Here is a 13,389-nt window from a genome sequence, read left to right as displayed (position 1 = left end):
TCCCAACGGGACAGGCTGTGTAAGGGGAAGTCAACAACTGGCGCGAGAATGCTATTCCACAACCGTGGCATGATCCGCGCGCCGCCACGAAATCCTAACAGTGGGAGACCATGCACCGCCACCAAATATCTTTGAGGACCCCAGGGATGACGAGAAGAAATATGTAAAAAAGGAGCTTATCAACCCATAAGCATCCTTAAAGGTCATCAGTGTCTCCAACGAGCATCCTGAGCGGACAGTCCGCATCGGCGCTCAACTAGACCCTGAGGTAGCGGCTGAACTCACCCAATGTCTACGTGATAACGGCGCAGTCTTTGTGTGGTCTTACGCCGACATGCCAGGCATCTCCCCTGAGATCATCACACACAAATTGAGTATCAAACCATCCGCCTACCCTCTCAAGCAGCGGCGAAGGGCCTTTGACGAGGAGAAATATCATGCAATAGGGGAAGAGGTGACCAAGCTCCAGAGCATTGGATTCATCCGCCAAGTCAATTACCCTCAGTGGATTTCCAACTTGGTCATGGTAAAAAAAACCAGCGGAAAGTGGCGAATGTGTGTCGACTTCAAGGGCCTCAACAAGGCATGCCCCAAAGACAGCTTCCCGCTACCCCGCATAGACCAACTGGTCGATGCAACTGCTGGGCACGAGTTACTCAGCATGATGGATGCCTTTTCTGGCTATAATCAGATCAAGATGCACCCTGGCAACCAGGAGTGCACTTCCTTCACCACCGACAAGGGCCTATACTGCTACAATGTCATGCCTTTCGGTTTGAAGAACGCTAGTGCAACTTACCAGCGGCTGATGAATGCTATGTTCGCAGAACACCTGAGCAAAATCATCAAGGTCTACGTGGACGACATGTTAGTAAAAAGCATAAAGGCTGGTGGACACGTGGCAAACCTCAAAATCATATTCGCCATTCTCCTGGCTTACGGCATGCGCCTCAACCCAGAAAAGTGCTTCTTTGGCGTCACCGCTAGCAAATTTCTAGGTTACATAGTCAGTGAGCGGGGCATTGAGGCCAACCCTGACAAGGTACAGGCCATCCTCAACATGAAAGCCCCAGAGTGGAAAAAGCATGTTCAGAGCCTCCAGGGCAAGTTAACCGCTCTCTCTCAGTTCATTTCCAGACTCACCGACAGATGCCTCCCATTTTTCAAAGTCCTGAAAACAACCCATGAGAAGGTCATCGACTGGAACCCAGAATGTGAGGTGGCGTTCCAGAGCCTGAAAGAGTACTTGGCAGCAGTCCCACTCCTCTCCATTCCTGTGCAGGGGGAGACACTATATATATACCTAGCGGTATCACAATCAGCGGTAAGTTGCGCCATTGTCCGGCCGGATGGCCAGGATGAGCTCCCCGTATTCTATGCTGGCAGAGGCATGAACGGGGCTGAAACAAGATATCCCCCCTGGAGCAGCTCGTTCTCGCACTCATCGTCGCCGCTAGACGCCTCCACCAGTATTTTCAGGCCCACACAATTCTTGTCTTAACAAACCAACCGCTGAGATCGCCCCTCCCGCCTCGTCAATCGCCGTGCCATCGCTGAGAACCCAGGCTGACTCAACGTCTTCCCCGCCAGTCTCTCCCAACCCGCCAGCGGAACCGCTAGCGGCTCTATTACTCGCCAGCCTCTCCTTCAGCCTTTTATGAGCGGCGACATCCTCTCTTGCCCTAGAATTCTCAGGACGACCAGCACGACCCATGGAACTTCCTAAGGTATGGTCTGTAGCGGCACGATGTCTAGCGGTTTGGACAGTGAGGTTCCTGCAGGGGCAGACGCACGCAAGGAGTCAATAAACACCCTATCCGCCACGTTGAGCGACACGTCAGACCCGGAATCCTCACTGCTCGAGATCTCTACGACGCTAGCCATTCCAAACCCTAAAACCCAAACCAGTCAGTTCACACAAGATCTAAACTGTCCCTATGTCAGTTGCAACGAAGAACATCAAGAACAGCTGCCTAGAAAATACCAAAACAAGAACAAAACGCCCCTATACACCCAACCTAGATTCGACCATCTAGCAAATCCCTAAATCCCAACTCTCTGTCAAAACACCAAAACCCATCCCCCAAACTCGCTTTACACCCTCAAAGCACACTGGGGAAGAACATAGCACCCCAAAATGAAAAACCCAGAAACTGACAAAAGCAAACACAGAAATCCAATATTACAGGGATGCGATTCAAGATACCAACCTCAAGGATGAAAGCCTTTGGTGTGATCGAAGGCGCGTATCTTCACTGCAGAGGATCTTTGTGCTTCAGAGGTCAATAACTTCACGGAATCGTAGCAATCTTCCTCTCGGAACGCAAAAACGAAGCTTGAAGACGACGACACTAGTTCAAAGTACAAAGTGCCAAAACACCAGGTTTCCCTCTCTTTTATGTCAACATCGAACTAACCTAGGCCGTCCACTGAAAAACGACATCGCACCACAACTGTACACGTGTCCCACAAACTCACTTACTCTCCGGATTAACCGAGGCGACGCCTCAGTTACAAAATCCATAATTACTCGCATTAATGGCGAGGTGACGGGCGTGCTGAAGAGACGTTATCACGCACGCTAACCCAATCGGTGACAACCACGTGTCGGGCAGTCACAAGAAACGTCTACCAAAGTAACCATGGCACTACTACAAAAAGTGCATCACACAACGGTGGAAATCTGTTGTGTGATTTGGACCATGTCTGTCGTCTATCTCGGTGTTGTGTGATGAGCACACTCCAACAACGGTGAAACACCGTTGTGTGTATACCATAGACACAACGCATAAGTTAAAACCGTTGCATCGATTCTGCGCATGCCAATGCCAGAAATTGGATGCGGCACATTCAATTGTTGTTTCGATGGTGGTCAGACAACAGAAATAAGTATACGCTGTTGTTTGTTAACTTCTCACACAACAGAAAAATGACACTCAGACAACGGAAGTAATACCATACTGTTGTGTGATTTAACATTGGACAACTGATATCTATTCTTTCTGTTGTGTGAGTACTAATGAGACAACAAAATTTTATAGGAACCGTTGAGTGATTTTCAGTGGTTTATTGTGTGATTGACGACAAATGTGCATTCATCCTACGCTTGTTCAATATCAATATTCTACCTAGAAAATTTGCATAAATATAATGCTCAATATATATTACGTAATGAAGTATTCTAATTCAAGCGTCTAGAGTACCAAAAGAGCTAGCATTTGTCAATCATCTATATATACATTCATGTATCCAAAATTTGTCAATCATCTATATATACATTCATGTATCCAAAAGAGCTAGCATTTGCACAAATATAATGCTCTATATACTTCCGATGACCCTGAAGCTTTTGCTAGGTCCAGGATCTGGTCCAGGACCTACAGATCATGACAGAAGTTTGAAATCCTGGACCTGCAGATCATGAAGAAGTTTGCAATGCTCTGAACAACATTATCTTCAACATAACCTCGAATGTCTCACTCACAATTGGCCTGCACCATGATCATATCATTGTTAGAAAACCAAATATGCAAAAAAAAACACCAGACCTTTAAGATGACCGATGAAATGTTCAATACTAATCCTAATGCTGGAAAACAACCAATTCAAATGAAAGATATTTATTCCTTATGCTAGTAGAAGAAAAGGATGGTACCTGCATGAGAATTCATCAGCTTCTTCAATTGAACACATCTAATGCATCATGTCAAGTCTTTGCCACTGAGACTAACTGTTAACAGTACATCAATAGTACTCCATGAGGAATGCATATCATAGAATTTCAATGACTTCTAGCCCCTGTCAAAAGTAAAGAACTTAGTGCTTAATTGCTACCAAGCACCAACTCAATACTGCTAGGAAACAGAATACTTAAAATGCTTAATTGCCCCTTGTGCCATATGAAACAGAAATTGAAAATTTTCAGTTCATCACAAGCTTTCATTCTTGCTTATATTATGATTTCTCACCTGAAAGCCCCACCAGAAGCTATCAAAATAATACGCCGAAGTGCACCCTCTGGCAAGCCTTGGATACACTGAAGAAATCAGAATTCATTAGCTTCATTATTATTCACAGGAGAGGATGTAGGATGCAGAAATAAAGAAGTGATGAGGCAAGGACTAAATTAAGGTGTATCAAGTAATTTAACAGTGATTTGGGTATCACCAACAAGAATGCAGCAAACTTGATAGCTATGATGATAAAGATAGAAACATAACTCAATTAGCCACAATAAATAAGGAGCCCCTGCATGAGTTTTCAAAAAACTTTGAATCAAAAGGATATATGAACTACTGATATGAGAAGGATCTAATATGTGTGAGAATTTTAGTGGGACTTGCAGAAAGCAAAAAAAAGTTGTCATTTTGCTGAGAATTTATTAAAGGGTACTACATAGCTCCTTCTAAAGGGTATGCATTTTGGCAAATGGCATCTTGTTTGAGACATAATCTCCAGTTAGACCAACAAAATAAGTCACCTACAGTTCACAGCTTACCCACTATATATATATATATTAATACAAAACTTTGAGAATGTGGATTCCAAATTTGTCAACACTAGTTGTCTAGCAATAGAAGATGTTCAGATAGTACGTCGTGACAGTTATCACCTCATGAAAGATGTTCAGATCTTCTGAAGACAAGAGACAAGTGACAAGTGACAAGTGATAAGATTAAGGCATGGTTCTTGCTTGCAAAGTTGAAGGATTGAAAGATAATGTAATTCCAAAACAAACGTAGCTATACAATCTTAGCAAATACATCCACAGATATAACCAATGCTGAAGGATTAACCAGATAAATAACTTTGCATCCATTTAATCTGAATAACCAACAAGATCAATGAGAACTCAAGTACCTTCCCAAGTTGATCAAATCCACACAGAGCCAATTTTACTCTTTCCCAGGTAAACTTTAAATGTCAAAGCGAAACTACTTCCACATTCATATTCTACACCCATTTTAATGCCTCTTTCCCAATGGGTCCCATGATTTGAATTTTTTTTGATGATTCCATTTGCCATCATAGCATGATAACAAACTCTAATGCACAACTCGCGTATAAAGTGATATGTACTATAACAAAATCCAAAACTATTCTACCAAAGATTCTTTAGTGGTCATGTTCAAATATTAGAGTTCTGATCAAAAACTCAGAAACGTAAGAAGCTAGACAATAAGCATGATGATTTTGCATGTATAGATGACTAAGAAATTTGTTACCAGTTTTGTACTATAAGAGAAAAGCAAACTTAGGATGCCATGTGCCAAAAGCACTAATCAGTTTGTTTAGTTTCTGTGTGTGTGTGTGTTATATAACAAAACACGCGCTCGCACACGCTAAAATTCAATTGGTTTTATTATATGTCATATTAGTCACGCAATGAGTTCTGGTGTGAGAGTTCAAAACAGTGGACACGTGGCCATTGAGCAATGAATAAATAGCACATACATCCACTATTGCAGCATGACACGCTAGTTTTAATTGTAGAACATAAGATATGTCACAACCAAAAGCTGCAAAATGCAAAAGATTGAAAATTTCCATAAAGGGACCTCAAGACAATCCTAATAGCACTGGACTCCGGCATAATGATCAACTTTCCCGTTATGATTTTGGCATTTTTGTATACGAATTTAAAACATCCTGATTTTGACTCATCTAGTCATCTCAACTAAAGTTGGTCACAGTGTCACACACCAGATTTCCTCAAACAATGCACGTAAAAGGATCAATCTTGTTTGGTTTCAACAGTGAATATATGGAACTCTTACCACCTATCACTTCACCGATAAATGCCCTGTCCCTCAAGAAGCAATAAACCATGCTGATTGTAATGCACCTCCTGCAAACCAAATAAGCCAAACACAGAATCTTTACACCAAACTAACATGTTTGTCATCAAATCCTTTGCAAGATGGAGACCAAATAAATATCAGCGAAGCATGAGAAAGTTCAAGAAATTCAGATGTAGACACAAATTGGTTATTTATATCATCTTCAGATTACTCTGGACTGAGGGATACTATTCGAACATCTGATCGCCTGCCCTATCAGGGTTAATTCCATCCAAAATAGACATTTTTTTACCCAAATTGTAGTTTCAAAATGTGACTAAATAATGAATACTGGAAATTGGCCAGCAAGGCAAGACTAGTACCTTCACATTAAGATATTCCCCAGGCTGGAAATCCATAATCTGCCGAAATTCAAATGATGTTTAATCACTATTAGATTGTGAGGACCATCAAGAATGACCACAAATAAGTAAATGATTACTTACATGGATGTTGAAGTCATATGTTCCGTAGTTGAAAGACCTGAAAATTGTTACAGAAAAGTGAAAACAAGACTACGAAATCTTATTTCTATCAACTAAGACAAAATTACAACAAAAAAATGAAAACTGTATGTTTCTCTGCATCAACAAGGAAAAGTTAGACATTGTTTCATTTGGTTGACTCTAAAAAATATGAATAATCCAATTTGCAAAAACAAAAAAATCTTCTTGAGAGATGTACCCCATTAATAATTTTTGAGGACTGAATCTGAGATATCCACAACCAAATGCCGTAGATAGCTCTTCTGAGTTTATTCTAAACTGACATCGTATCCAGAATGAACATAAAGCTTGCAAAATGCTAGTATTTACCTCGCCTGGAGTTTCCAGGAGTGGCTGCTGGTCTGTTGAACCTACAATCTGCTCAGTATGTAGATTATCCAGAGAGGAATGCCTAAGGGAAGCATCAGAGAGTATTTTAGCCGCTTGAAGAGTACTTAATGATTTTCAAAAAGACAGCAAGCTAGGGAGATATCTCATCTCCTATATAGAACAATAGTTAATGTTTTGTTATCAAGAAAACTGTGCCGGATAAATCAAGGCTTTAATTCCACTAGTAATAAAATTTAATGCCAAATAAGGTCATTTAAGTGTAACCTGATGCTAAGGCTATCACAAGATCACACAAGACTTGAAAGAATGAGAAGATAATCCATCAAAACAATCATAAGTTATGGGCAACAAACCTTCTTTCAAACACCACAATGGTAGCAGATGCATCACACCTAATGGAGTGGTGAAAATTAGGAGGTAGATAAGCATATGAATCCACCTGTGTTTCAGATATGAATGAAATTAGACCTCTTTATGATCATAGAAATATTAATGTCAACAAACAGGGCCACATCGCTGTTAGCCCTCATCTGCCCATCACTAGCAGTAAAACTACACAACCAAATTATAATTAATCAGATTCTACTTTTCTTAGGGTTTAGGCTCCATAGAACAATCTACTAGTATTCTAATCCAAAAATGATTGATGCAGTTCAAACTATTCAGATAAATAGCAAAATCCAAAACTCAAATCCATAGAAAATCAAGCACCAAATCGAATCATACAGAGAAGAGAGAGAGAGAGAGAGAGAGAGAGAGAGACTAGAGTGACGGAGGAGACGAGGGCGCAGAGAGTGTAGAAGATGTCGTCCTGCCATTGAGTCGACTTGTTGATGTCGTCCCACCAGCTCACGCCTCCAGCGGCGACGGCGGCACCAAATCATTAAGAGGTCAGCAGCAGCACAGCGCATTTGCCTCCGCCGTCTCGGACAGCTTCGTCTTCTGCATCTCTTCAATTGACCCTAGTTTAAAGGCAAGGAGGAGAGAGAGACGGGGAAGAGAGAAAGTGGATCTAGGGCACTCTTATCTCCTCCATCGCTGAAGAGGATTTGGATTTCAGGGGATAAAGAATAGAAGCAAGGAGCGAGATCGAGAGACTGAGATAGTGAAAGGGGTTTCGTGGAGGGGGGGGGGAGAGAGAGACAGAGGGGTTTCATGACTGAAAGAGCTCGAGAGGGGGGTTTCGTGGGAGGGGGAGAGAAAGGGATTTCACGACTGAGAGAGCTCGAGAGAGGTTAGGTTTCATTTTGTTTCATTTTTCTTTCGGACACGATGTGGCTAGGGCTGGGCAGGAGGTACAATTAAACTTCAATAAATTCTAAAGTCGCTCACACAACAGAAGCCTAACAAACTGTTGTAAGAGTGCACTATATAAAATCAAAATGTCAAAACATGGAGGGAAATATGCCGCACTTTAGCTCAAAATGTTGTCACCTATGTTCCCACTTCACACAGCAGAAAAGTATAACTTCTGTTGTCTGATTTCTACAGCTTTCACTAGGTTTACCTTGTAGAAGACATTCAAGCAAGCTTCCTCAAAATTTGACATCCAACTTTCAATCACACAACGAAAATCTCAAGTACCGTTGTACTAAGTAACCCAAATTTCATATTTCAAGAGGCAACCAAGACTCGAGAGTGGAGGGAAATCTGCGGCTAAATTTTTAAGACTTAGATAACGGACAATACTTAATTGTGTTGTGCAATGTAGTTATGAGGAAAAAGTTATCACTTTGTTGACATTCACACAACAGAACATCACTAATACCGTTGTGCAATAAAGTTTACTCAAACACACAACAGACGATTTATGTTCCGTTGTGTGATGCACTTTTTGTAGTTGTGTGGAAGAGGAAGACTACTAGTTGACGGATCTCCGCTAGCGGAACATCTCCCTTCCCATCTTGCAAGCGAGTTACTCTCCGCTAAGCGCAACTCCGCTAGCGGAACTTCTCCCTCCCCATCTTGCAAGCGAGTTACTCTCCGCTAAGCGCAACTCCGCTAGCGGAACTTCTCCCTCCCCATCTTGCAAGCGAGTTACTCTCCGCTAAGCGCAACTCCGCTAGCGGAACTTCTCCCTTCCCATCTTGCAAGCGAGTTAGTCTCCGCTAAGGGCAACTCCGCTAGCGGAACTTCTCCCTCTCCCTCCCCATCTTGCAAGCGAGTTAGTCTCCACTAAGCGCAACTCCGCTAGCAGAACTTCTCCCTTCCCATCTTGCAAGCGAGTTAGTCTCCGCTAAGCGCAACTCTGCTAGCGGAACTTCTCCCTTCCCATCTTGCAAGCGAGTTAGTCTCCGCTAAGGGCAACTCCACTAGCGGAACTTCTCCCTTTTCCATCTTGCAAGCGAGTTAGTCTCTGCTAAGCGCAACTCCGCTAACGGAACTTCTCCCTTTTCCATCTTGCAAGCGAGTTGGTCTCCGCTAAGCGCAGCTCCGCTAGCAAGACTTCTCCCTCGGCACCTTGGAGGTAAGACCGACACCGCTGACCGCAACGCCATTCACCAGGCCACCGCCAACGACTGGTCCTCGCAACATTGCAGGTCACTTGTCATCAGCGGAAGGACTTCCGCCAACGACGATTCCCGAGGCAACGCCTCACTTTGACAACGACCGCAACGCGGCGTTGCAGTCAAAACATGGTCCTCCGGGACAGGTAGGGGAATGCGTCAACACAGTCTTCGACGACCCTGATCAGGCATGTTGACCCCCACCAATTGGGTATCAAAGATTGGGTTCGCTACCCAACACCCTTTACTTAACGCATCTCCCCGCAACAAACAATACACCGGCCAAACAGAGGTCTATCTTAGCCGGGGAGTGGGGGACTCCCTGGGGGGCCTAGCAGGGGCCCAGCCGAAAGGTACAAAGCGTTTGTTCAGTAAGTCCATGGTTGACAACGCACTGACGCTAATTATGCTTTGGCAAGACTGGCGGAAGCAATGCTTCGAACCGCTAGGCAACTCCCCAACCAAGATTGCCCTCCTTGATTGGGGACTTGGGGGACTTGTACTTACATAGACATTTGCAAGCATAATTAGTTATAATGAGATACGATCATGCTACCGCCAGCGGTACCAACTCCCGCCAAAAGAGTGACCTACGGGTACACAGCCAAGCAGGCTACCGCCTGAGCCCCGGCTTATCCCCAGATCACCGCTGACGCGCCGCCACGTGCCGAGCCAAAAACAGCATCAGAAGCTCCAGAAGCTGGGGACTGAAGCATATCAGTCCCACATCGAAAACATGAAGAAGATTAGCTCATTCTTCACCTATAAAAGGTTCTCTCTTCTCTCCTCATTAATTACGCATTTAATACTTACCTACTGTTACTTTGTCAACATAAATACATTGACTAACTTAGGCATCGGAGAAGAGAAGACCGCCCAACGCGGTCTCCCTCTGACGCCCTTTGTGTTTTACTTGACAGGTAGCGGAAGCTTTGAGAACATCACAAGTATCGGTCCGCACATCGGACCAGCGTTAGCAAAGGTTTAGCTACCGCTGAACTTTAAACGTTAACAGTTGGAATTAATGCTTTCCTGTCAATCTGGGAAGCTTCAGCAAAGTTCACTGAAGTGCGTTCGTGAAGTGAGTTCACTGCGGGGAAAAGTCAGAAGCGAGTTCGCTGTGAAGTAGTGTTCGCGAATAACAGTTAGCTGAATAACTAAGTCTGTTCGCTAAAGGTTTGAGTCCATTCATTGTACAAAACTTGCTGCAGTGAAAGACTTAGCTGCGGTGAAAGATATTTTACAACCACTTGCATTACTGTTTGCTCTACTCAAATTAAGCTAGATATTTTGTATCTAAAGTACTTTTAATCTAGTTTAATATGCTTTCATTCTAGATGTTTTGTAGGTTAATCTTGTACCCTATATAAGGGAAGAGATGGTTGATATAAAAGTGTGAACAAGTTCAGAAACTCAAGTACACAAGTTTGCTGAGTTAAGTTGATCTGTTCATGCTTCATTTGCTACTGCAAATTAATCAAATCAACAAAGTTGTGGTTTCAATTACATTTTGTTCAAATACAAAGTAGAAGCAATCAAATATATATTCAACATGGTATCAGAGCTTTGTTGATCAATATGAACTGAGTCGTATCAACTGTTCAATCAAAAAAATCAAAAACAAGGTACTGATCTAATATGAGTAGTTCAAGCAACTCATCAGAAATCAAAGTTCCAATCTTCAGTAGAGATGAGAACCATGTTCATCTCACATGAACTATGGAGTTATGTGGATGAAGGCTATACAGTTCCAGAAATTGAAAACATGTCTAATGCTCAAAAATTAGAGTTGAAGACAAACATAAAGAAAGATGCAAAAGCTCTAGGGATACTGCAAAACTCAGTCTCAGACGAGATCTTTCCAAGAATCTCAAATGAAGAAACAGCCAAAGCAGGTTGGGATGTTCTGCTGCTTGAGTTCAAAGGCTCAGAAAAGGTTAGAGCTGTTAAACTTCAATCTTTGAGAAGAGATTTTGAGTATACTAGAATGAATGAAATTGAGCTGCTAAATGATTATAGTACTAGACTGACTGATATTGTAAATCAAATGAAAACCTATGGTGAGTCCATTACAGAGAAAAGATTAGTCCAGAAGATCCTAATGAGTCTAAATAGAAAATATGATGCTATAGTTTGTATTATAGAGGAGATCACTAGGGATATGAAGGGGACACTTAAGGCTTTTGATCAATAGTTGATAAGTCATGATGAACCATCTGAAAAAGCTTTTCAAACATTGAGTCTTAGCTCAAATCAGAAGAATGATGAGCCATCTAGTTCTAATTCAAATCAGGGAATCCAAAAGATGAAGAAGAACTGGAAAAACAAAGGCAAGAAGTAGGAAGGCAAATCAGATCAATTAGTGAAGAAAAAATATGAAGGAAGTAGTAGTTCAAGTTATTCAAAGTGTTCTATTTGCTCAAAAATGCACAATGGTGAATGTTGGTTTAAAGGAAAACTAAAGTGTAAAAATTGTCACAGGTTTTGATGCGGGGGTGAATCGATAGAGAATGAAAACTAAAACAACATTAACACATCTAAGAAAGAAGAATGATAAAAGAGCAAAGCTCTATATTTCTCAATAGAAATTCTCATAAACAAAGTCTAATTTCCTCTTACATAGACGCTCCTATTTAAAGAGCTATCCTAACCACCTTAATAAATGCTACTACATCCATAAACCACACTTGGTCTTCTAATACATTTATGAACAACATTCCCCAACCCAACATTACACCATGTTTAATCTTCCAATACATTCAATAACATCTAATAAAATAGCCATAATTTGAAAACATAAATTAATTAACTAAATTCAAAGAGAGACTCCTTGAAATCCCAAATGATTCAATGGAGTTACACCCCCCCCCCCCCCCTCCCCAATGCACTACATCAGGTTTGGTCATGTCAACAAGGATTGTAAATAGAAAGGCAATCAACAAGCGAACTGCATTGAAGAACAGTGTGATACCAACATGTTCTCTGTCAGCCATGCTGCAACTACACAAGTAAGTGAGAATGTGTGGCTTGTTGATAGTGCTTGCAGTAATCATATGACTGCGAATCCTAATCTTCTGTATGATATTGACTACAACAGCATCACTAAAGTGAAGATGGAAAATGGAATGTTGGTTGACACAAAAGGCAAAGGAAGTATTGCGGTGGAAACCAAAAATGACAAAATGTTCATCAGAGATGTTATGTTAGTTCCAAATCTTGATTCAAATTTGCTAAGTGTTGGTCAACTTATAGAGCACTCATATCACCTACATTTTGGTGACAACACTTGCAAGATCTTCGAGAGAGGGAGCAGCAAGAAACTGATGGTAGAAGTTGAGATGAAGAGGAACATATGTTTTCCTTTGACTCTCAAATATGCAACAGAGAGTGCAAGAAAAATGGAGCTACAGGATGATCCTTGGCTCTGGCATAGAAGACTTGGACATTTGAATTTTCAAAGTCTCAAGCAACTACATCAAAAATGAAATGGTGCAGGGATTGCCAAAAATCAAAGAAGTTACCGATGTATGTGAAGGATGTGCAATGGGAAAGCAGCACATTATCTCATTTCCAAAAGGGAAAGCAGGGAAAGCCAAAATTCCACTTGAGTTAGTTCATTTTGATGTGTGTGGTCCAATGAAGACCATAACTGAAGCTGGAAATAGATACTTTCTAACGTTCATGATGATTATTCAAGAATGATTTGGGTTTATTTCCTAAGGCAGAAGTCTGATGTGTTCTTAGTATTCAAGAAATTTCAAGCAATGGTTGAGAGACGATCAGATCTCAAGATCAAATTGCTAAGATCAGACAGAGGAGGTGAATATACATCAAATGAGTTTGGGAATTTTTGTCGGACATTGGTTTGGAAAGACAACTCACAGTAAGCTATACACCGCAACAAAATGGGGTAGATGAAAGGAAAAATAGAACAATTGTGGAAATGGCAAAATCAATGCTGCATGACAAGAAGATGCTTCAAGAATTTTGGGCAGAAACTGTCAACACCGCAGTGTATTTGATGAATAGGCATCCAACAACATTTGTGCAAGGAATGACACCAATTGAAGCCTAGAGTGCAAGAAACCAAGTGTTAACCACTTGAGGGTATTTGGTTCAATCTGCTATGCACATATTCCAAAGGAGCTGAGAAAGAAGCTTGATGAATCAAGTGAAAAGTCTGTATTCATGGGATACAGCTCACAT

At 41.7% G+C, this 13,389-nt stretch overlaps 1 protein-coding gene and 1 long non-coding RNA gene across 4 annotated transcripts; one reads left to right on the top strand and one right to left on the bottom strand.

Annotated features, from left to right (window-relative positions):
• Window positions 1-3,120: 3,120 nt before the first annotated feature.
• On the bottom strand, window positions 3,121-7,993 carry LOC133723900 (uncharacterized). 3 transcript variants are annotated; one of them, XR_009853331.1, is made up of 10 exons: window positions 7,440-7,991; window positions 7,030-7,115; window positions 6,656-6,737; window positions 6,287-6,323; window positions 6,164-6,202; window positions 5,778-5,848; window positions 3,969-4,036; window positions 3,656-3,798; window positions 3,412-3,491; window positions 3,121-3,377 (listed from the first exon to the last, which is right to left on the bottom strand). It is a non-coding gene; the product is annotated as an uncharacterized LOC133723900 (long non-coding RNA). The 3 variants fall into 3 exon arrangements; XR_009853332.1 differs by having other exon boundaries at window positions 3,121-3,491; window positions 3,656-3,730; window positions 7,440-7,993; XR_009853330.1 differs by having other exon boundaries at window positions 3,121-3,491; window positions 7,440-7,989.
• Window positions 7,994-10,873: 2,880 nt separating this feature from the next.
• Window positions 10,874-12,668, top strand: LOC133723153 (uncharacterized). Its single transcript, XM_062149978.1, has 2 exons — window positions 10,874-11,314; window positions 12,111-12,668. The coding sequence occupies exons 1-2, from the start codon at window positions 10,874-10,876 to the stop codon at window positions 12,666-12,668; spliced, it is 999 nt and encodes a 332-aa protein (XP_062005962.1).
• The last annotated feature ends 721 nt before the right edge of the window (window positions 12,669-13,389 follow it).

Source organism: Rosa rugosa, chromosome 7 (genome assembly GCF_958449725.1).
Source record: "Rosa rugosa chromosome 7, drRosRugo1.1, whole genome shotgun sequence".
NCBI classification, from domain to species: Eukaryota; Viridiplantae; Streptophyta; class Magnoliopsida; order Rosales; family Rosaceae; genus Rosa; species Rosa rugosa.
The sequence above is the reverse complement of the archived record's forward strand: the minus strand, read 5'-3'. Positions and strand labels throughout refer to the sequence as shown.